The following is a 21,535-nucleotide window of genomic DNA, read 5'->3' as shown; positions in this document are numbered from 1 at the left end:
CTTGAAGATATTGGTCCAGGAGCTAAGCTCGATGAGGATGAGCTTTATCAACTTGTAGGATAAATGTCTCCCCATACTGCACCCACATTAAGGAAAAACATAGGGAAGGAGTGTTCAGCCCGTCGATCGCAGAGCGATTTTTGGTCGATCTCTTGTGTATTCCTCCTTACTTACAAATTCAATTAAAACTGAAAACATAACATTTTATTTATCATTATTTTGTATTATTTTTAATTCGCTTTAAGTGTATTGCTATTGTTTATTTATTTTTCGTTAAAATAGCAAAATCAGTAATTTTCTTATAAGTCTGGGCAAATGAATTAATTTGGATCAAATTAATTCATAATCTGGAAGTCAAACAGCGAGCAGAGTGAATATGATTATAAGCAAAGTGTAAACACTCGATTGTAGCTTAAATATTAAATATTCCAAAGCACAGTACATCGATTTTTTACTTAGGTTAAGTTCCATATGAATATTGTAAAAAAATAAACTTTATTTGTCTCAGTATAGTTTGTTTCAGATGTTTTTGTAAATAACTCTTTTGAAGCTAGCTGTATATACTGCTTTAATAAGAATATGTTAGAGTGTTAAAAACAAAGGCAATATTTTTGTCGCCGAAGCTGTACATGGCGGCATTAGAAAGATTGTTATTGAAACTTGTATGTATGAGAAAGGCTTGCAGGCTCTAAGTGTAAACATCTCAGAAGTCAGTCAGAAAGAGTTCAAACAACTTTCTGATGGCCAGCAAATAACAATCAAAAGAAAGCGGAGGAGAACCAAAGGCGTGCCAAAACTTGAAACTTAAGATGAAAGATTCATACCGATTCTTTGGGGATTACTATTATTACGGGCAACTCCAGGGAGTCATTAGACTCATCGAGGGAGGCCCCAAATCATATTCATCACAACTATTTGACATTCATACAGTATCTATCATACCTCGCCTTAAACTCATTCACTGTCACAGCATCCACCACAGACTCAGGGAGCGCATTCCACTCATTCACTACTCTAAAAGTAAAGTACCAGCTCTAACACCTTAACTAACCACACTTTTGCCCAGTTTCCATGGATGTCACCTAGTCCTCCCACAACCAGCCCTGTTCTCAAAAATATCTTCTGAATTAATTTTATAGAAACCCTTCAGTAATTTGAATGTCTCAATCATATCTCCCCTCCTCCGCCTATCAACCAATTTTTGCAACCCACAAATCCTCAACCTGTTCTCATACGGTTCATTCCACAGACCTGCTATCATCTTGGTCACTCGCCTCTGGATCCTCTCCACCTCCTCCCCATCAAGAAGAAACCTAGGTGACCAAATCTGAACACAGTAGTCTAGATGGGGTCTTATCAAGGCTCGATACAGAGGAACAATAACCTGCTTGTCTCTGCTTGTCAACGTATTCTTCAGCAACCAAGTGATTTGATGAGCTGTTTTGGTCACTTTTGCAATGTGTCCCCTAAATTTCAATTCCTTATCTACCAACACTCCTAAATCTCGTGCCTCATCAATTTCCTGGAGCACGGTTCCACCAATGCAGTAAACTGCCGCCAATCTTTTCACCCCAAAATGCATAACCTTACATTTTGCCACATTAAACTGACATCCATTCTCCTTAGCCCAGACCTCCAATCTATCCAAATCATCCTGCAAAATTTTGACGTCATCTGCATTCACTATTGGCCTACCCAACTTCGCATCATCCGCAAACAAATGAACTGTTCCTCTCAGATCCTTTCCTATATCATTTATGAACAAATTAAACAGCAGTGGTCCAAGAACAGATCCTTGTGGCACACCACTAGTCACAGGCCATCTTGTGGACTCTACTCCCGAGTAAACCACTCTCTGATATCTCTCCGTCAACCACCCTCCTATCCATCTCACCAACCCTATGTCCATTCCCATATGCTGCAATTTACTGATTAGAATTCCATGTGGAATCCTGTCAAAGGCCTTGGCAAGGTCCAGTAGAATCACCGTAAACCCATTACCCTTATCCAGTTCAGCCGTCACTGTGTTATAATACGTGAGCAAGTTACTGAGGCATGACCTACCCTTCACAAAACCATGCTGTCTCCGATACAGTATCCCATTTTCTTCTATCCAATCTTGTATTTTCCTCTTGATTATTTTCTCTAAGACCTTCACAATGATTCCTGATATGCTAATCGGTCGGTAATTCAAAACAGCAGTCCTGGAACCACCTTTATGCAGTGGAACTATTTTCCCCTCTTTCCACCCGCTCGGAACTAACCCAGACCCGAGACTCAAATTAAACAAAATGGTCAAGGGTACTGACAATTCTTTAGCTGCTTCTCGTACAACACGAGCTGGTATACCATCCAATCCCACAGATGTATTGACATTGAGGTTACGCAATAGACTACTCACCTCCACTTCATTAACCACAGTTCCCGTATAATCTACTGGTTTATTCGTTTCTGCAATGTCACCACCTGGATGATATACTTTTGCAAAGTGCTCACTCAGTAACTCAACTATCTCAACTGATTCAGTTACCTCCCTACAATCGGCATTCTTTAAAATCAATCTGCCATGTACATTTTTCCTTTTACTTGCTACATATCAAAAAAACTGTTTAGGATTCTCTTTAGCCTGCATGGCCAATGTTCTTTCGTAATCCTTTTTTGCTTTTCTTACCACACTCGTCACCCTTCTGGCCTGCGCTTTATACCGTTCATGTGCCTGCCGGTCACCCTTCTCCTTAAATTCCCTCCATAGTTGTTTCTTTTTTTGCAACTCAAGCTTAATGGTGTTATTCATCCATTTAACCCCTACTTGATTTATTATTCGGACTCTAGGTATACAGTCAGCCATTGCTTCATGCAAGCACTTCTTAACTACCTCCCATGCACTATCAACTTCTAGTCCTTGCAGTTGTACATGCCATGGCACTGAACCAATCAAACTCCTAAGCTTGTCATACTTTCCAGCCCGATAATTCCACATATACCCTGTCTTAATTGAAAATTCTACACCTTTAGCCACCTCCCAAGTTAAGACCCTATGATCACTCTCACCGATTGGTGGCAATGTGGTCATATTTGTTACAGCCAAATCCTCAGATGTAATTACTAGGTCAAGCACTCTCTGACCCCTAATATTTTCCATTACATGCTGTCACAGATAGTTATCCCTTAATAACCGCATAAAATCCAGTTCCTTCCTCCCGTGTGTCCTCTCCTCACTCCAATCAATGCGACCATAGTTGAGATCTCCCATAATAATCACCCTCCTTCCACCTATTTCTTCTATTTGCTTGTGCATACTGTCACCACCATCTTTTCCATCACCTGGTCTATAGCAGCACCCAATTGTATAATATGGATTGCCAAGCTTCATGTGAGGTCTCAGAGGAGGCATAATAAAAAGGGACTGAAGCAAGCAGAAGGGGTCCCAGTTACAGAACTGCTGTCAGAGAGGAGGCCACCCAGTCCAGAGTCGCCGTCAGAGAGACAAAGAGACTGCCGGGATCCACATTGCTTGAGAGAGGAGATTCCCGCTTCCAGAAAGGAGCTTCTCGGTTCGAGACGTCGCTAGAGAGAGACTACTTCTAGGCTGCAGACAAGGTTTCAAATTGCCAAAAGGAAGAGCTCCAATTGCCGGAGAAAGTTTCCAGGCCAGAAAGGGATCCAGTTAACAGTTGGTGGCAGTTCTAGCTGTTGAAATGGCAGAAAAAGAAGGCAATCGTCCAGGCATTTTCGGCAAACCCAAGCAGAGGAGAAAAGGCAAGGCAAATTTCCCGAAGCACCTTCTCTTGTTTTTCTTTTTGCCGAGGGAGAGTAACCTTTTGCCAGAGCTGAATGAGCCCACTACGTTCCCGATGAGATGCAACCAAGCCAAAATTTCCTGAAGAAGATCTGAGACTAAAGAATTGCCATAGAACTTTTAATAAAAGACTTTTGACTGAATGCAAGATACAGAGCCTTTGTAAGTTCAAAACTTTTATATAATTCCTGTTATAGTTGATACAAGAAAGACTTTTAAGATATATGTTTAATAGTGTTAAGAAATATCCATTGATTCTCTTATGACAGAAATGTCATAAGAGAATCAATTGGCATGTTAGAGGTTGATATTAAATGCGTAAAGATAACAACACAGATTTAGGTAACCTCTTTACGAATAAGCTTAGAGATTAATAAATAAAAATTTGCAAACTGAGAGCAGGTAACTTTATGTGTTAAAGAAAGTATTTAATATAATCAATTTAGTTTAATCCTTTATCCCAGTGAGAGCAAACAAAGTTTGCGCCTGAAAATATCTTCAGGACTAAATATAGTGTTGTACTATCTTATCCAGTAAGTAGTGCAACACCAAGGCAACTCGTGGCAAAGGTGGAGCAAGCTACCAGGCACTTCTAACCCAGTATCTCCCATAATGCAAAACACATTTCCTATGTGGATATGTATACTGTTATGCATTAAAGGGATTGGCCATCTACCCAGACTAGTTTCGACCTTTATTGAGGTCTCTTCAGTGGGAGCCAGGCCCAGAGCTGGAGATACCAGGCCGAAGCAGTAGCAAGTCATCTGTGCCTATGGGAGTTGCCAAAAGGTTTATCACCTTTTTTAAAAATTACTCTGGATTTAGAGAAAGATGTTGCAAATTTATTTATCACTAGGTTAGACTATAATCAATTTAGTTTAATCCTTTATCCCAGTGAGAGCAAACAAAGTTTGCGCCTGAAAATATCTTCAGGACTAAATATAGTGTTGTACTATCTTATCCAGTAAGTAGTGCAACACCAAGGCAACTCGTGGCAAAGGTGGAGCAAGCTACCAGGCACTTCTAACCCAGTATCTCCCATAATGCAAAACACATTTCCTATGTGGATATGTATACTGTTATGCATTAAAGGGATTGGCCATCTACCCAGACTAGTTTCGACCTTTATTGAGGTCTCTTCAGTGGGAGCCAGGCCCAGAGCTGGAGATACCAGGCCGAAGCAGTAGCAAGTCATCTGTGCCTATGGGAGTTGCCAAAAGGTTTATCACCTTTTTTAAAAATTACTCTGGATTTAGAGAAAGATGTTGCAAATTTAGTACAACACTATATTTAGTCCTGAAGAGGTCCTTCCTAAGAACATAAAGTCTGTCAAGACTCATCGAGGGAAGGTTCCCACTAAGAAACACAAAGTCTATCATACCACTCCTTAAACTCATTGACCATTCTCGCCCTCACCACTCTATCAGGCAATGCATTCCACGGCTCAACCACCCTCCATGCAAAGAAACCACTCCTCACTCTCTTGCTCACGGTTTCCTTTTGTAACTTCCAGGGATGGCCTCTTGTCACTCCTTCCCGCTGTTCAACCAATTGAAAGAACTCCCCAGTGTCAACCCTGTAACCACCTCTCAACAGTTTAAAAGTCTCAATCAGTAACCACCTCTCAAAAGTTTAAAAGTATCACCTCTCCTTCTTCTATCTGCCAAGCTCTGCAGTCCACATTCCCTCAGCCGATTCTCATAACTATCCTTGTACAGTCCTGAGACCATCTTTGTCATCCGTCTTTGTATTTTTTCCACAGTTAATTTATCCACTTCAAATCCTGGGGACCAAATCTGAGAACAATAATCAAAGTGTGGTCTGATCAGAGACTTATACAAAGGAATGATAACCCTCTTATCTCTGCAGGTCAGTGTCCTTCTCATAATTGCAGCAATCCTCTGTGTTACCTTCACCACCTTTGCAATACGTCCCCTAAACTTCCGGTTTCTATCAATCATCAACCCCAGATCTCTTGTCTCCCCAACTTCCTCCAGTATAACTTCTCCCATAGAGTATGCAGCATCCCATCGATGTTTCCCAAACCTCAAGACCTTACATTTTGTTGCATTAAACTGACACCCCCTTTCATTTGCCCATCTATCTAGCTTATTCAAGTCCTCTTGCAGGGCTACCACATCTGCACTATTACTAATAATCTTTCGCATCATCCGCAAACAACTGAATATCCCCTTGCAATCCGCTGGCAATGTCATTGATATAAATGTTAAACAATATAGGTCCTAATACTGTGCCCTGTGGGACCCCACTTGTAACCTTCTGTCTCCTTGAAACTGCTCCACCATACACAACTCTCTGATACCTATCAGACAGCCAATCCAGTTGACCAATCTGACATCCAGACCCATGTGTTGCAATTTAAATATCAGCTTATCATGTGGCACCCTGTCAAACGCCTTTGCTAAGTCTAAGAAAATTGCAGTATATGCCTTTCCCTCATCTAATGTTCTTGTAACTTTATTATAAAAGGCTAGCATATTGCTAAAACAAGAGCGCCCTTTCACAAATCCATGTTGACTCTCACAGATAACATTACCCTCATCTGCCCAGTGCTGTATACTGTCCCTCACTACATTTGCCAAGATCTTAACAACTACTGATGACACACAGACTGGTCTATAATTAGACACTTCCAGTCTGTTACCACCCTTATGCAATGGCACTATCTTACCATCCTTCCATTCCCTGGGCACCTTTGCCGAAGCCACACTTTCATTAAAAAGCCAGGTTAAAGGGACTGTCAGTTCCCTAGCACATTCTCTCAAAACTCGTGGTGAAATACCATCCAGTCGCAAAGCTTTATTGACATCCAGAGTTCTCAGTATCTGAAACACACTCTCCTCCTGTACCTCTAAACCTTGAACCTGCCCTATCCCTCTAGCATTAAAACCGACTCCTCCAGGATGAAATACTCCAATAAAGTGGTCATTGAACAATTCCACTATGTCCTCTGCATCGGTCACTCTATTCCCATTTTTATCCCACAATATCATTCTTCCACAGTCATTTCTCCTCCTACTGGCCACATAGCTAAAAAATTCCCTAGGATTTTCTTTGGATTTTAGGGCCAATCTCCTCTCATATTCCAGTTTCGCTTTCCTTACCACACTAGTCACTCTTCTGGCCTGTGTCTTATATTCTTCATGCATCCTCTCTTCACCTGTCTCCTTATATCTCTTCCATAGCCTCTTTTTCACATGCAATTCCTGTTTAATATTGTTTGTCATTCACTTTACTCCAAATTGTGTCCTCTTCTTCACTCGTGGTATACAACTTACCATTGCTGCTAACAAATATTCTTTCACAATTTCCCACGCACTAACGATATATAACCTTCCAATTCCTCCCTCCATGAAACTTCCCCAAGTTTATGTCTAAGACTATTATAATCACCTGTATTATAATTCCACATAAGTTCCTGTCTCTTTGATACTCCTGCATGTCTATTCATTTTCCAAGTCAAAACCATATGGTCACTCTCTCCAACTGGTGGGAGAGATGTCATCTCAGGTATTATCAACTCTTCTGATCTATAACCAAATCTAAAACTCTTGAACCTCTTGTTCCCTCTGTTACATGTTACCTAAGACATTTGTCCCTCAAGAATTCTAGAAATTCCATTCCACTATTGCTACATGCATCTTCCTCTCTCCAATTTATACTACTGTAGTTAAAATCTCCCATAACAATCATTCTTCTTGCACTTGCCAAACTTAGCTGTCTAAACATCTCCTGGTCCCCATCCTCTGTGCTCCTGGGTCTGTAGCAACACCTCACTAAATATCCTGTCTTGCCTACCTCTACCTCACACCATATGCTCTCAAAATCATTTGTCTCACTTCCTTCCAAAGCCTCCACTCTTAGAGGACATAGGTCATCACTTATCATAAGCAGTATACCACCACCATGCTTTCCCCTCCTATCCTGACGAAAAATGCTATACTCAGCGACTTCTATTCCTGTTATTATATCCCCTTCTGTCAACCACGTCTCAGTGGTCCCAATAATTTTTGGCCAGGCTGATGCTATCTGCGCCACCAATTCCTTTCCCTTATTCCGGATACTCCTGGCATTAGTATAAAGCATCTAAATGCCATTGTTTCTATACCCAGCATTATCTCTTCTAGACTCCACTGGGCTCAGTGTTACCTGACATCGTCTCCCTTCTCCCAAGTATCCATTCCCACAAGAGGCCACCCCTGCTATCATCCTCCCTGGGACACACTGACTCGTTCAGAACAGCATTCTCTCCAGATGCCTGCGTCCTTCCTCATTCAAATGGAAACGGTCTCTCGCATACAATTCCTCTCTTTCCTCAAATGCACTCCAAGCATCCACATATACCAGTCCTCTCTTGTCACACATTCTTGCTATTATGCCATTCAATATCACTGCTCTTCTGCTCAGCTCATCATTATCATATCTAGGCAACACACACACTATTTTTCCTCTCTCTGTCTTCTTTCATACAGTCCCAAGAAAAAACCTCATATCTCTCGCTGCCCGACTTACATTAGCACTCAAGTCATTCGTTCCTACCATCACAATCATCTCATCCACCCTTTCACCTCTCTTAATTGCCATAGCAACCCTTTCTATTGTTCCTCCTGGCAAACACTCCTTACGCATCCTATCTTGAACACCACGGATCATTGAGTCACCATACATTATACCTCTTACCATTCCCTCTCTCCTATTGTTTCCATTCTCTCCTCTTCTTTCATTCCCATAGGTCTCTCTCATTCCCTCTCCTCTACTGCTATTCTCTCTTCTAGCATTCCCATACCTCTCTCTCATTCCATCTCTCCTACCGTTTCCATTCTCTCCTTTTCTAGCACTTCCATATCTCTCTCTCATTCCATCTCTCCTACTGTTTCCATCCTCTCGTCTGCTAGCATTCCCATACCTCTCTCTCATTCCCTCTCTTCTACTGTTTCCATTCTCTCCTCTTCTAGTACCCCCATACCTCTCACTCATACTCCCTAAATTCTCTCTCTCTCCTACTCTGATTCTCCTTGCATTTATCTCTTCCATTCTCCTAATCTTATCTTTCATACTTCTGCTCTCATTCACAAGACATTCCACCTCCTCTTTCAACTCATCTATCTCCCTCTGCAGGTCAGTCACTCTTAATCTAAATTCACTCTCCCAAACAAAACCATCTCCTAAACTTTCACAGTCACTCACACCTTCCACACTATCAACTATTACTTTCTCATTCATATATATCTTTTTTTCATTCTCACCTATCACACTACTTATCTTCCTACATTCATTCCCCGTTCCCGGAGCAACAAAGTCGGATATCGATATTTCTAATGCACTTATTTCCTCCAAATGCCTGCATTTTGCGCATATACGCTCTCTGCTCTCTTTCACAAGCCACCTATCTAATTCCTGAGACGCATACATGCCGCAAGTAGTGCATGCCACAAAGTCCCTTATGATATTGCTAATAATTGAGTTCTTAAATGGCAGAGGACTTGGCGATATGCCACTTGCGACTGCTGCTGAATCCGTCATCATTCCTTACTGTCGAGTAGCGTAATCGTTAATTATTCAATTAATAAATTCCGTTAAATAAATAGAAAAAAAAGTACAAACAATTACAAGCAAAACAAAGCATTTAAGTACACTAAATAAAATGAAATATAACTAATACAGTAATGAAAACTTAGCTTCGTTTTGTCTTCCACCGTTATGCATTCAATTCTGAAGGTCGCAGTAAAAAGCACATCATATGCGTTTCGTTTAATTTGAGGATAATCATGAGTGTATCAAAGAAAAGACAGATGTATCATTTTCACAAGACATGGGAAACGGATTTTTTCTTTACAATGGTAAATGGAAAGTGTTGTTGTTTGATTTGTAATTCATCTGTAGCAATTCCAAAAAAAAGGTAATATCGAGAGATATTTTCGATCACTAGATGCAATTCAGGATATGGAGTGGAACTAGCTATCAAAAGTACAGAATATAAAAGCTCAGGAAAACATGATGAACATTTTCCCAAAAATTCCGAAATATGTAAATCAAAAATTATAAATTTAAAGGCAGGACTTTCTGGACAACAAAATATGATTTTGAAAGTAATAAATAAACCAATATCAGTCACTATTGCATCTTTAAAAGTGTGTCATTTATTAGCAAAAGCAAAAAAGCCTTTTACTGATGGAGAATTAATAAAAGAATCGTTTCTTGCAGCAGCAGAATCTTTATTTTCTGATTTTAAAAATAAAAATGAAATTATTTTGAATATTCAAAATTTACAACCTTCCAGAACAACGGCTATGAGAATAGTTGAAATTTTAAGTGCCGATCTGAATACTCAGTTAATGTCACACATTCACCAGTGTGTTGCGTTTTCATTACAATTTGATGAATCAAACGACTTCACTGATATTGCTCAGTTAATGGTATTTATTCGCAAGGTATTTCAAGATAATTCAAGTAAAGAACTTTTGAAAATTGGGATGGACTAGAGGAGAAGACATTTTTTCAGCATTTGATGAATTTGTGAAACAACACAAACTTCCGCTTTTTAAACTTGTGTCTATTATACTGATGGTGCTCCTGCAATGATAGTAACATATCAGGCTTCATTTCATTACGTAAAAACGATGACAAAAATCCAGATTTTTAACGTACCACTGTATTATTCACCAACAAGTACTGTGTAGTAAAAAATTAAACACAAAAGATGTTTTGGATATTACATTTAAAATAGTAAATTCTGTTCGAGGAAAAGCCCTGCAACAGCGGTTATTTAAATTACAGGTAGATGATGATAGGGAACTTCTGTTGTACAATAATGTTCACTGGCTCACCAGAAGTCAATTTTTAGAAAGATTTCTTGTATTAATTAACGATATAAAAATTTTTCTTGATGAAAAAGGAAATATTTATCCACAATTGAGTGATAAAAGTTGGTTGTTACACTTATCATTTTTAGTAGATTTCTGTATGAAATTAAGCAATTTAAATTTAGAGTTACAAGATAGAGATAAAAATTTAATTGACATGCTAAGTCAATAAAAACTTTCCAACAATACTTTTATTATTTTTATTAAATATTTTTTAATATAAATTTTAATATTATTAAATATAAATGACTGCAAATTTAGACATCTCCCATATTTATTAAAAGTTTTGAACAAAATCAAGAAATGCTTCGCTATGATTTAAAAGAATTTATTTGTGAAATAGAATTAGTTGAGGAAGAAATAAATTCACGATTTAAAGATTTTAATAAAACTGAAATGATTGTATATCTTTTATCAATAATTCATTTCAAGAAAACTTGAACATTACAGAAATTTCAAATAAAATTAGTGGGCTGTTTGATATAAACCAAGCTGAAGTAGAACTTGAGATAATAAACATTCAGAATAGTTTACATTTAAAATCAATAAACAACAAAGTCATTTGGAAGTATGCACATGAAAAATTCCCAATATTAACTGATATTGCGCGAAAAATTCTGTCGTGTTTCGGATCAACATACTTGTCAGAATCCACTTTTTCAAATATAAATGTCATAAAAAATCAATTAAGAAACCAAATTACAAATGATCATTTGGATGATTGTCTGCGATTGGCTATATCAACTTGACTATGAAAATATTGCGAGGTCCAAACAATGCCAAATTTCGATTAATTTTTTTTTTTTTTAATCAACCAGCATTTCCTGTAACTTGTGAGTTTGTAATCAATCTGTTGTTTTTTCTAACTCTGGTTTTCCAAAATAGAGAAATAAATATTTTATTCCAATATATTTGTCTTTTTTTGTTGTATTAAAATAATTAAAAGTGATAAATAAATTTGTAAATACACAAAGTTTTTAGTGTATTTTTTTTTTTTAGTTGTTTATTTGTGCATAATCAGATATCAGGTTGGGGGAATGTGATCTATATAAGAGAGTAGATGGCCGAATAACTTTTTATAGAAAAGTAGCTCATGTAGTAAAAAAGGTTGAACACCACTAACATAGCGTATAGGCATGTAGGACCTCTATAAGCCGAAGTATTTATGGTTCTACTAGAAAGCACATACAGGTCAGTGCATCCACCCAATGAGATGCCTCTCCAAACCATCTCACTACCTCCACCACAAGTGTCCCTTTCATGAACATTAGAGGGATGATAATGTAACCCTGATTCTTTTCACATCAGAGCATGCCTGTTGCAGAACTAATCAGGACTCTCGTCTGTAAACATACCAACCTCAGCTGATCTTGAGCCTAGCTGGCGTGGAACCTGGTCCACTTCAAATGTTCTCCCCTCCCCTGTGGGGTGGGAATAGGGACACACAGACTACTTATCACCTATCACATTGTTCTGCCTTAGTATCACAGAAGTGGTGATACTAAGGCAGAACAATGGAGAAGTCATATTTACCTATATGAGTTGCTAAAAGGTGTACCACCTTATTATTAAATTACTCTGGATTTAGATGCTTTGCATTATGGTTGATACTGAGACAAGAAGTGATGAGAGCTTGGTCGACCTTTACCATGAGTTGCCTCACTCCTGAAGATACTTCAGGTGCAAACTTTGTTTATTTACACTTGGATAAAGGATTAAACTAAATTTATTATATCTCCTGGTTGCTGTTTGTGACTGTTGGAATTGTTCCAGTCTGTGAATTACAGAATGACTCATATGCAACCATCTAGCTACCTCCCCCCTGACTTTGGCTGGCCTCTAGTCTTACAATGGCTCGCTACCTGAATTCATCAGTTAAATTATGTCTTGAAGCCATATTTAGAATTTTGCTATCAAGAAATGTCTAGGTCTCGCTTCAAATATAAAATGGAAAACCACTCCAAAACACACAATTATGTAATGGCTCATTTGCATATACCACTGAAAGCACCACTCATTTGCATACATTAACAACACAAACCACACTCAGCATCACTTTTTACACAATGTAAATGTTATTTTTCCTCTTTTCCTGCGTGAGTTATTGTGATGTTTCTCTTTGCTCCTTAATTTATGGAAACTTAACAGTACATAACAGTGTTATTATTATTACTGCTGGCCTGATTGTCCAAATGGTAAGTGTACCTGCTCTCCAACCAGCAGACTGCAAATCAATGTGTGTGATTGTCTTCAGATGTGAGATGAATTTCACTGCCCAGTGTGAGACCACCACCAAACTTACTGGAGGACTGAAGTGGCTTGAAAAAGTTCTATGTTTGGTATCTGCAAAGTTTCCAGACCACATAAAAAATATAAAGTTAAAAATTATAAACATTAATTAACAGAAAAAATTCTAAGCCTACCCATGGTACTAATGTACTAAAGGATTACAGCCTTTTATGAATAGTACTAAAAAAAAAAAGGATACTTACACATAGTTCAAGGAATCATTGAAAGAGGGCACTCTACACCACACAATCCATTGTCTCCACTATTGCCATCTCTACACACATTACATAACCATCATATATCTACCACCCACAGCACATCTATTATGTGTTCTCAAAAAAAAAAAAAAAAAAATTCTCTGTATGTACCACAGGATATCAAAGTTTCCAGGAGAGCGGGGGGGGGGAAAACAATTCTACCCTCAGGGAGATCAGTTAACTCACAATCAACCGGATAATAAATAACTGGATGCTTTTCGTATTTCGTTTCGCTAATTTTTAATGAACTTTTAAATAATTTATGGCGATTTACTTCTAATCTAAAGTCTAAACTTCTGAATTTCATTCTCTTTGTAACGTGATATTTGTGTAGTTGTGAGTGCCCCGATAGTAATTATGTTTAAGAAGTATGATGGGTATCGTGTATATAGTTAGTGTGGGTAGCTCGCAATGAGTCCTGCGACTCCATGGAGATACTCATAACAACAATAATATTCTAAATATATTCTCCCAGATCATCACATTCTCCATCAACATAGGACCTGATATTATTCATAGACGACCACTTTATTTTTACTGTTCGAAGAATGTGCATATGGTTTAGTATTTTCAATGCTTTCTACAATTAATAAAACAGGGGGGAACACGATATAATTTATTTCCTTTATGCTTAAATTTACATTTGTACATTAAATTTCGATATTCACAGCAGAATAACCATTGCCAGCACTCATATAACCACACGGTTTAAAACACGTTCATGTTGAAACTTTATACGGAATATACTTACAGTATTTATAGTGCTAATTTTTAAACCTCACTCATTATCTTCATAACGGATTTTTATATATCATTTATTTCAGAATACTTAAATAATTATCCATTGAAAACTTGCAAATCAGCAAAACACAACTACCAACATTGGTAAAGGCACGTTATAAACTTAGCGCCACCACTCAGCCTTAAGTTGTACATAATAACTCGAAACGAATACTTTCGGTTTCGATATAAAATAAGTTTCAATCTCGCATCTTCCCCTCACACGCTTTTCCGTCCAAAAATACGTTGAGTACCTAATTGGGAGAATAGGACAAACATGAGAAACATATCATGATCAGAACCGGATGTGATCAGCAGAAGGGGATGCAAAATCAATAGATTCTGGTATTTAGTTCGTAACAGTTGATGACGTCAAGGTCACATTATTATTATTATTATTATTATTATTATTATTATTATTATTATTATTATTATTATTATTATTATTATTATTATTATTATTATTATCACATCCAGTGCCGCAACTAGGTTTGGTGTGTAAAAAGTAAAAAAATATAAAAAATAAAAATAAATAAATAGATATAGAAGCCCGCTCTTTTATATTGTATTTTTAAATTTCGGCAATACGCCGCTTTAGACACACAAATTCTGCAACACACTGCAACTCATTTTGATGGGGTTAATAGTAAGTATTCAACATGTTGCAGTTTGTAAAATTTAACTTGTTACATTTCAATTTTTCTAAATTTTTGTCATTTTTGGGTTGGGGGGGCGCAAGTTACAGGCGCCACAGGCGCTTCAGACCCTCGTTACTGTACTAATTACATCCTTCAAGGAGTCGGCAGACTCATCATAGTAGGTTCGTTCATTTGACAATGTGCCTGTGTAGCTTAATGAAAGTGTGAGAGTGATGTTTTGTGTAACAACATGGATGAAACGTGCTTGGTACAATTTTGTAAGTATGAATATCTAGTTCTGCTGCTTGCTTAAAAGATATCAGAGGTGAATATCGTTATTTCTTATTCATTATTTCCTAGATTGCTAGCACACTTACTATTGTGAATGTTCGAAAAGAGTAAAATGTAGTTGTTCAAATGTTTTATTTTGATAGCAAGGGATTTATTACAACCAGAGGAAAGCATGACGGTACATTGCGCCCTTCGATTGGAAAAGATCCGAGTTCGATTCTTGTCGTATCGAGAGGAATCTTTATATGGGCTTTTCAGTGAAGTGTACATAAATCAGAATGACAGCAAATGCTGGCATTTCTCATTCTGGTCGTGTTCATAAAAAATATGCCAAATTGATTGAAATGATAGATTGGGATACAAATGATTTAGAAATGCATTTAAAAGCACGTGAAAAACTTTTAAAATCATAGGAAGATTTGGATGGAGATAATGACAAAAAGGTTGCACCCATAAAAATACCAAAGATTTCTTTAGGATTATCATCACCACCTAAAAAGAGTCCAGTTGATACAACCCTAGTAATTAGAGTTCCAGTACCTACACTACAGACAAGAATTGCACACTCTGTAGATCCACATGTAATAACTGAAGATAAAAGATCAATGCACTGCATGACATCATGTCTTGAATCAAGTGAATCATCCTCTTCATCTTAAGATGAATCTGATGCAGAAATTTTAGATATGATTAGCCCTAATGCATATGTAGTGGAAACACGGGAACATTTCATTCATTCACGTCATATGACCAGTGCTAGCGATTTGGTTGGGAGCTATGATGAAGATTGTGGTGATTATAATACCAATGGCGACAGTAATGAATCTACACTAGTTATTGCAGAAGATGTTAGGTGACAAGTTAAAAAATCAAAAAGAGAGTAAAAACCAAATCCTAAGAAACCAAAAAAAATTAAGGCGACCAAAACAATATCTGAAGTGACATCAAATAAAAAATCCGAAAATAAACATTTGTTGTCAAAGAAGGAAAGGTGAAAGGAAAGAAAGTTAAAAATAAAAGCAAATCATGGCCAATGACTGCATATATGTTGTGGTGTCAGAAAAACAGGAAGAAGATTGTTGCACAGAATCCAGGCATGGATTTTTCTGATATTAGTAAGAAAATGGGAGAGATTTGGCAATCATTACCAGATAAAGAAAAAATAGGTCAGATAGCTGTATCAGGAAGTTTTTCTGTGTTGTTGGATTCGACATTATGTGCCTTAGGTCCTCTTTTATGCTTAGCTTCTGCAGTTGATGAACTAAATGGGTGCTCTCGAAATACACTGAGTCATATTTTAGATCACATTGCATATAAAATGTCAGGACTCTAAAGTTTATCTTGTTTGTATAGAAAATATGATATAATTTAAAGCAGGGAATGTTTCATGATGCAAACTACTGACAATTGCCCTGCTTAGCACCTGCTATAAGCTCCTAGAAAGGCTCATCCTTAATAGAATTGTGACTAAGATAATAGAACAAGTCCAAGTGGAACAGGCCAAATTCACACAAAACGAAGCTGTTGTGATCAGGTTCTGTCACTCACCACGCATATAGAGGCAGGCTACCAACAATGCTGGAAAACAGCTGTAGCTTTTGTAGATCTTACTGCAGCTTATGACACAGTCTGGAGGCATGGCGCAGTCTGCAAGTTGCTCCGTGCAGTCCCATGCAAAAGAATAGCAAAATTAATCGATAACATGCTAAGCAACCGCCTGTGGACGAGAACAAAAGTAAACAAAGAACACAGGATAAGGGATTACCAGAAGGGTCAGTTCTAGCTCCCCTCCTTTTTAACTTATACATCGCAGATATGCCTCATACAACCTTTAAGAAGTTTTGCTATGCTGATGACATTGATCTAGCCACCCAGACACACCAATTTTACTGCAATGGAAGATACACTAACAAACGACCTTGCAGCCCTAGATGAATACTTCAGCAAATGGAGATTATGCCCAAATCCTTGCAAAACACAAGTTTCATGCTTCCACCTGAACAATAACCAGGCTAACAAAGAACTAATGGTCTACTTCAACCACAAACTGCTACACTACAACAGATTCCCGAAATATCTGGGCGTCACTCTAGATTGAACACTATATTTTAAACCACACCTTATTAACACAGCATCCAAGCTAAAAACAAGAAACAATATACTGCAAAAACTATGTAGAACAACTTGGGGTGCCTCAGCAACAACGCTTCGCTGCGCTGCTTTTGGCCTTGTTTACTCTACATGTTGAATACTGCTCACCCATATGGCTGAACAGCGCCCATGTGTATTTGGTTGATGCCCAGCTTAACACCACTATGCACTTTATTTCTGGAACTGTAAAATCAACCCCAACCTACTGGCCCCCAGTGCTAAGCAACATCCTGCCTCCACACATCTGCAGATCCAACATTCTTCTACATGAATACAGCAAAATCATAAAAAAAAAAAAATACCGACCGAAGACAGACTTCGAGTTCAAGTCTACTCGTCGATGAGAGCAATTTTACTAAGCCTTTTTTCGACCGGTTCCCGAGATAGTCGATCTCTAGCATGGGAACACGGGTGTTTTCTCCCGGAAACTCGGGTTTTTCGTCCTGTAAACGCAAAAAAATCTACTATACAACCCACACTATATCAGACATTAAAAATATTTTGTTAGGATTAGGAACCATGAAATCGGAGCACTTGTTTAGCCATACTGTGGGATGCTTATGTAGAGATAGCCTTGGGCCTTCTATCTCTGATTGGCTACTAGTGAAGATTGAACTGCCCACTCAGTCTCCAAAAGTTAGATAGGGCTAAAACGGCCTCGCCTACTCCCTATACTGGAATAAAAAGGCTTTAGCTGATTTTTTTGATGATCTTAAGATCCTTAACACTCCCTGTATTAACAACATATTCCGGTAATGTGTTCCATTCACACAATTCTCTATGTAAAAAATCTACATCTCACATCTTTACCATAAGCTTACATAATTTCCAGAAAAGGCTTCTGTCGCCTTCTATTTTTTTAATCCCATCTGGATTGATCCGATAAAATCCCCTCACTAAATTAAATGTCTCTATCCGTCATCATCTCATTTTCTCCTACCCACAAAACACTGCAATCCACATTCCTTCAACCTCTCTCCAACATCCGAGAGTCCTGATATTGTCTTAGTCACTCGTATGTGGTCGCTTTCGAATGTTTCTGCATGGACTATTTTGCTCAGATCACAAGTGCAGAGATTACACCCTTCGAGTGGAAAAGACCTGAGTTCGATTCTCTTCGTGAAAATAATTCAGTTTGATTATCGTTGTGAAAAAAGGAATCTTTATATTGGCTTTATCTATTAAGGTGATCTAGCCGATCTCATACGGAGATAGCGGATTTCATAATCCCAGAAACTGGGTACGTCATCCCGCACACAAGCAAAAGGATTTTTGTACTTGCAATTTACAGATAAAATATACTACTAGTGCCGATAAATGGTTTTGTGTATAATTCATCGATTGTGGCATAGTGATTACAAATAGTGACATTCGGTGTAGATAAAGATTTCAAATAGTGCAAAGAATGCACTGCTTGAGTTGCGTAGAGTGGAATGTCCTTCCATGATGAGTCTTTGGAGGTGTCATAATTAATAATAATAATATTTCACAAAAGAGATCGTTATGCGATGATCTTTTTCGATTTTGCAGAAATATTTCATAGAATACAATACAACAATATATTCTATAAGCTAAAAAGAATGCAGGTGGAAAGTCGATTCTTCGCTTCAATACAAGGAAGAATGGTCAGTTGCTAGATTGTGTTGTGTATGTAGTTGATAAAATAAGTAAATAATGGAGATGGTGAGTTATGTGCAGTAGGGTAGAATACCATCAGATCATTCTCCCTCATTCTATCAGTCCTTGGATTAATCGAGGGAGGAAGAGTGACCTGATGATCCCAGAGAATGCCGATAGTTGGTGAGTGGAGTGGGGAAAAATGGAGGAAGTATTTCAGTGTTATCAAAAATACAAGTGCAGATAGAAAGAAGGGCACCGTGTCAGAGATACTTCATTGGTGCATTTGAGATGAAATCGTGGAGAAGCATTGCAAAATTTGATGTTTTCAAAAGTAATTGCTCCCATGATTCAAAGAATACTAAAGCATACCAATCAAAAGCCATTAAAAGATTATAGTACTATTATACTGTACATTACACTGACCTTGACACACATATTAATACAATGCATGGAGCTGGTAACATAGGAACCGAAAATGTTTTTATCCATCGTGCAACTTAAAAATTACTCAGAACAGAGACCAATCAATTGGATTAGTGAGTTGTCTCTCATCTGTTCATTCCACAGATATTTGGTTATTTATATATTCACCATTAAGCAGGAGAATGTGCATCGAAAATTACCCTCCCTCTTCATAATCTCTAAAAGATGTATTTTAATTATTATGAACTAAACTTAAATTTTTCTTTTCATGTTTTCCTTTTATTGCAATATTTTACAACAATTTTCCTCCTATGTATTTCATAAAAATTAACATCCTAACTCTTTTATTTCCGAGAAAGAGAAGGCAAGGTGGTTTTAGCCCTAATACCACTTTGAATATCACATGGCAAGCAAACTCCACCTTTGGCAGTCATTGATAGTTTATCGAAGGCTGTCAGTGATTTCATCCGCGGAGGAGAATACATAGCCAATTATCTTTATCTAATGGGCTCTAATGTGAAGAGACAAGGCGGAGGTCTCTAATGTATATCATTTCCTGAATTCACGAATTACATCGTAATGTCTCAGTGGGAACCCGAACCAGAAGAGAAATCCAGTTTGAATGAATGCAGAAGTGATTTCCCATATACAAGTAGCAAAAAGGTGTTTCATTCCAAATTCGTTAGATAGTAATAGTTGTAGAAAGTTTTTTTCTATGTGGATTCAAAGATTAAATAAATAAGAACAGTGGATATGATTATTTAGATATACAGAAGAAAAGTGTTGCAGAATCAATACTAATGATCACTTATTTATCAGAGATAGATATAGAAAACTCTTTTCACTTGGAATCAAAGAATAACATAAGATTTATATTCTTGTTTTATCCTTTATGAACGTGAGGTACCAGGGTGGTCTGAAAGGTTCTCGGCCTCGACCATAGATGGCAACACTATCGGCAAGATGTTTTTTTTTTCTAAGTTGGTACATCTCTCTCAACCATCCATGTGAAATTGTGAGTCATTCTATCAAATAGTTTGTTTTATACAGCTGTCTGAAGCAAAAATGTTGTCTGTATCCATTGAAATCAATAAAAATTGAGTATCGTGCGGTTAAAAAATTCTTTGTAAAAGAAGGTTTAACGCCAAAAAAAATTCATTCGAAGTTCATAAAGGTTTATGGGCACTCTTCTCCTTCGTTTGCGATCATTGAGAAATGGGCTGCCGAATTTAAACACGGCTGTACCAGCCTTGAAGTTGATCCGCGTGATGGATGTCCAAAACGTGTAACAACACCAGAAATCATTGATCAAGTGCACGATAAAGTGTTGGATGACCAGCGAGTCAAAGTGCGTGAAATTGCTGAGAATATGGGCATTTTAAAAGAACGTGTAGGATATAATTTGCATGAAGAATTGCAAATGAAAAAGCTTTGCACAAGATGGGTGCCGCGCTTACTTACAGCAGATCAAAAACGCACTCGCATGAAAATCTGTGAACAGTGCTTGGAGCATTTTAACAAGAATAAGACTGATATTGCACGTTGATTTATTACTATGGAGGAGACTTGGATTCACCATTACACACCAAAATCCAAACAGCAGTGAAAACAGTGGACAGAAGCCGGCTGTTCAGCGCCAAGAAGACAAAGTCAGTTCCATCAGCATGAAAGGTGTTTTTGGATACTAAAGGCGTTTTGTTTATTAATTATCTTGAATAGGATAAAACAATAACAGGGGAATATTATTCCGATCTTTTAACCAGACTAGACGAAATTTTGGAAATGGGAAAATTAAGGGATCTGCACTATGAATTGTTGGAACATCGACCCTATTCCACAGATTTGGCTCCTCTGACTTCTGTCTCTTCTCAAAACTAAAAATCGTCCTCGCTGTTAGTTTTTCTTCGAATCAAAAGGTGATTACAGCGCTGTAGAGGGGTATTTTGCAGATCTTAGTAAGATCTGTAAAATACCACTACATTGACGGGATAATGGGGCTGAAGCATCGCAGGAATAAATGTATTAGTCTTAAGGAAGATTATGTTCAGAATAAAAATAATTTTGAAATTATAAATTCGTTTTTTCATTGTTAGGCCGAGAACTTTTCAGACCTCCATCGTATATATATATATATATATATATATATATATATACATATATATATGACTGCTAGTTGTAGAATGAAGTTCATGACTTCGCTTTAATTGCATTTATAATTAATCTTTAACCAAGGGAAAAAGCTTTTTACATATATCATATTTGCCCTATTCCCTCAACCATACGGCTGGTGGGGAATAGGACAGATAAGATATATGCTGCCATAGTAGGGAGATGATTATGAGCAAGATGGTATCCTGTTGCCTTCCTTGCCGTAATATATTTTTTATGACTGTAGCCGTGTGT

General features: G+C 37.7%; 2 protein-coding genes across 6 annotated transcripts in view; one reads left to right on the top strand and one right to left on the bottom strand.

Moving 5' to 3' along the window:
- Nucleotides 1–14,215, bottom strand: part of LOC150101004 (threonylcarbamoyladenosine tRNA methylthiotransferase) — a 154,485-nt gene extending 140,270 nt beyond the window's left edge. For 2 of the 5 annotated variants that reach the window (XM_090401238.1, XM_090401237.1), the window contains exon 1: nucleotides 13,981–14,215. The gene's annotated coding sequence lies outside the window, so the exon portion shown is untranslated. Of the gene's footprint in view, nucleotides 1–13,175; nucleotides 13,945–13,980 lie in introns of those variants that run through there. The other 3 variants (XM_090401239.1, XM_090401240.1, XM_090401242.1) reach the window with 2 other exon arrangements.
- Nucleotides 14,216–15,216: 1,001 nt separating this feature from the next.
- On the top strand, nucleotides 15,217–16,271 carry LOC150101003 (HMG domain-containing protein 4-like). Its single transcript, XM_090402143.1, has 3 exons — nucleotides 15,217–15,324; nucleotides 15,406–15,574; nucleotides 15,925–16,271. Exons 1-3 carry the CDS (start codon nucleotides 15,217–15,219, stop codon nucleotides 16,269–16,271), a joined length of 624 nt encoding a protein of 207 aa, XP_090258269.1.
- Nucleotides 16,272–21,535: the final 5,264 nt, after the last annotated feature.

Source organism: Typopeltis vanoorti, chromosome 12, assembly GCF_054136105.1.
Source record: "Typopeltis vanoorti isolate ZY-2024b chromosome 12, IOZ_Tvanoo_1.0, whole genome shotgun sequence".
Lineage (NCBI taxonomy): Eukaryota > Metazoa > Arthropoda > Arachnida > Uropygi > Thelyphonidae > Typopeltis > Typopeltis vanoorti.
The sequence above is the reverse complement of the archived record's forward strand: the minus strand, read 5'-3'. Positions and strand labels throughout refer to the sequence as shown.

Bases quoted from the DNA above. Each gene is read 5' to 3' on its own strand.
- LOC150101003 (XM_090402143.1), top strand. From the start codon at position 15,217: ATGACAGCAAATGCTGGCATTTCTCATTCTGGTCGTGTTCATAAAAAA. The intron at 15,325-15,405 runs GCACGTGAAAAA...AAAATACCAAAG, and splicing joins ATTTAGAAATGCATTTAAAA to ATTTCTTTAGGATTATCATC. The intron at 15,575-15,924 runs GTGAATCATCCT...TTGTCAAAGAAG, and splicing joins GACATCATGTCTTGAATCAA to GAAAGGTGAAAGGAAAGAAA.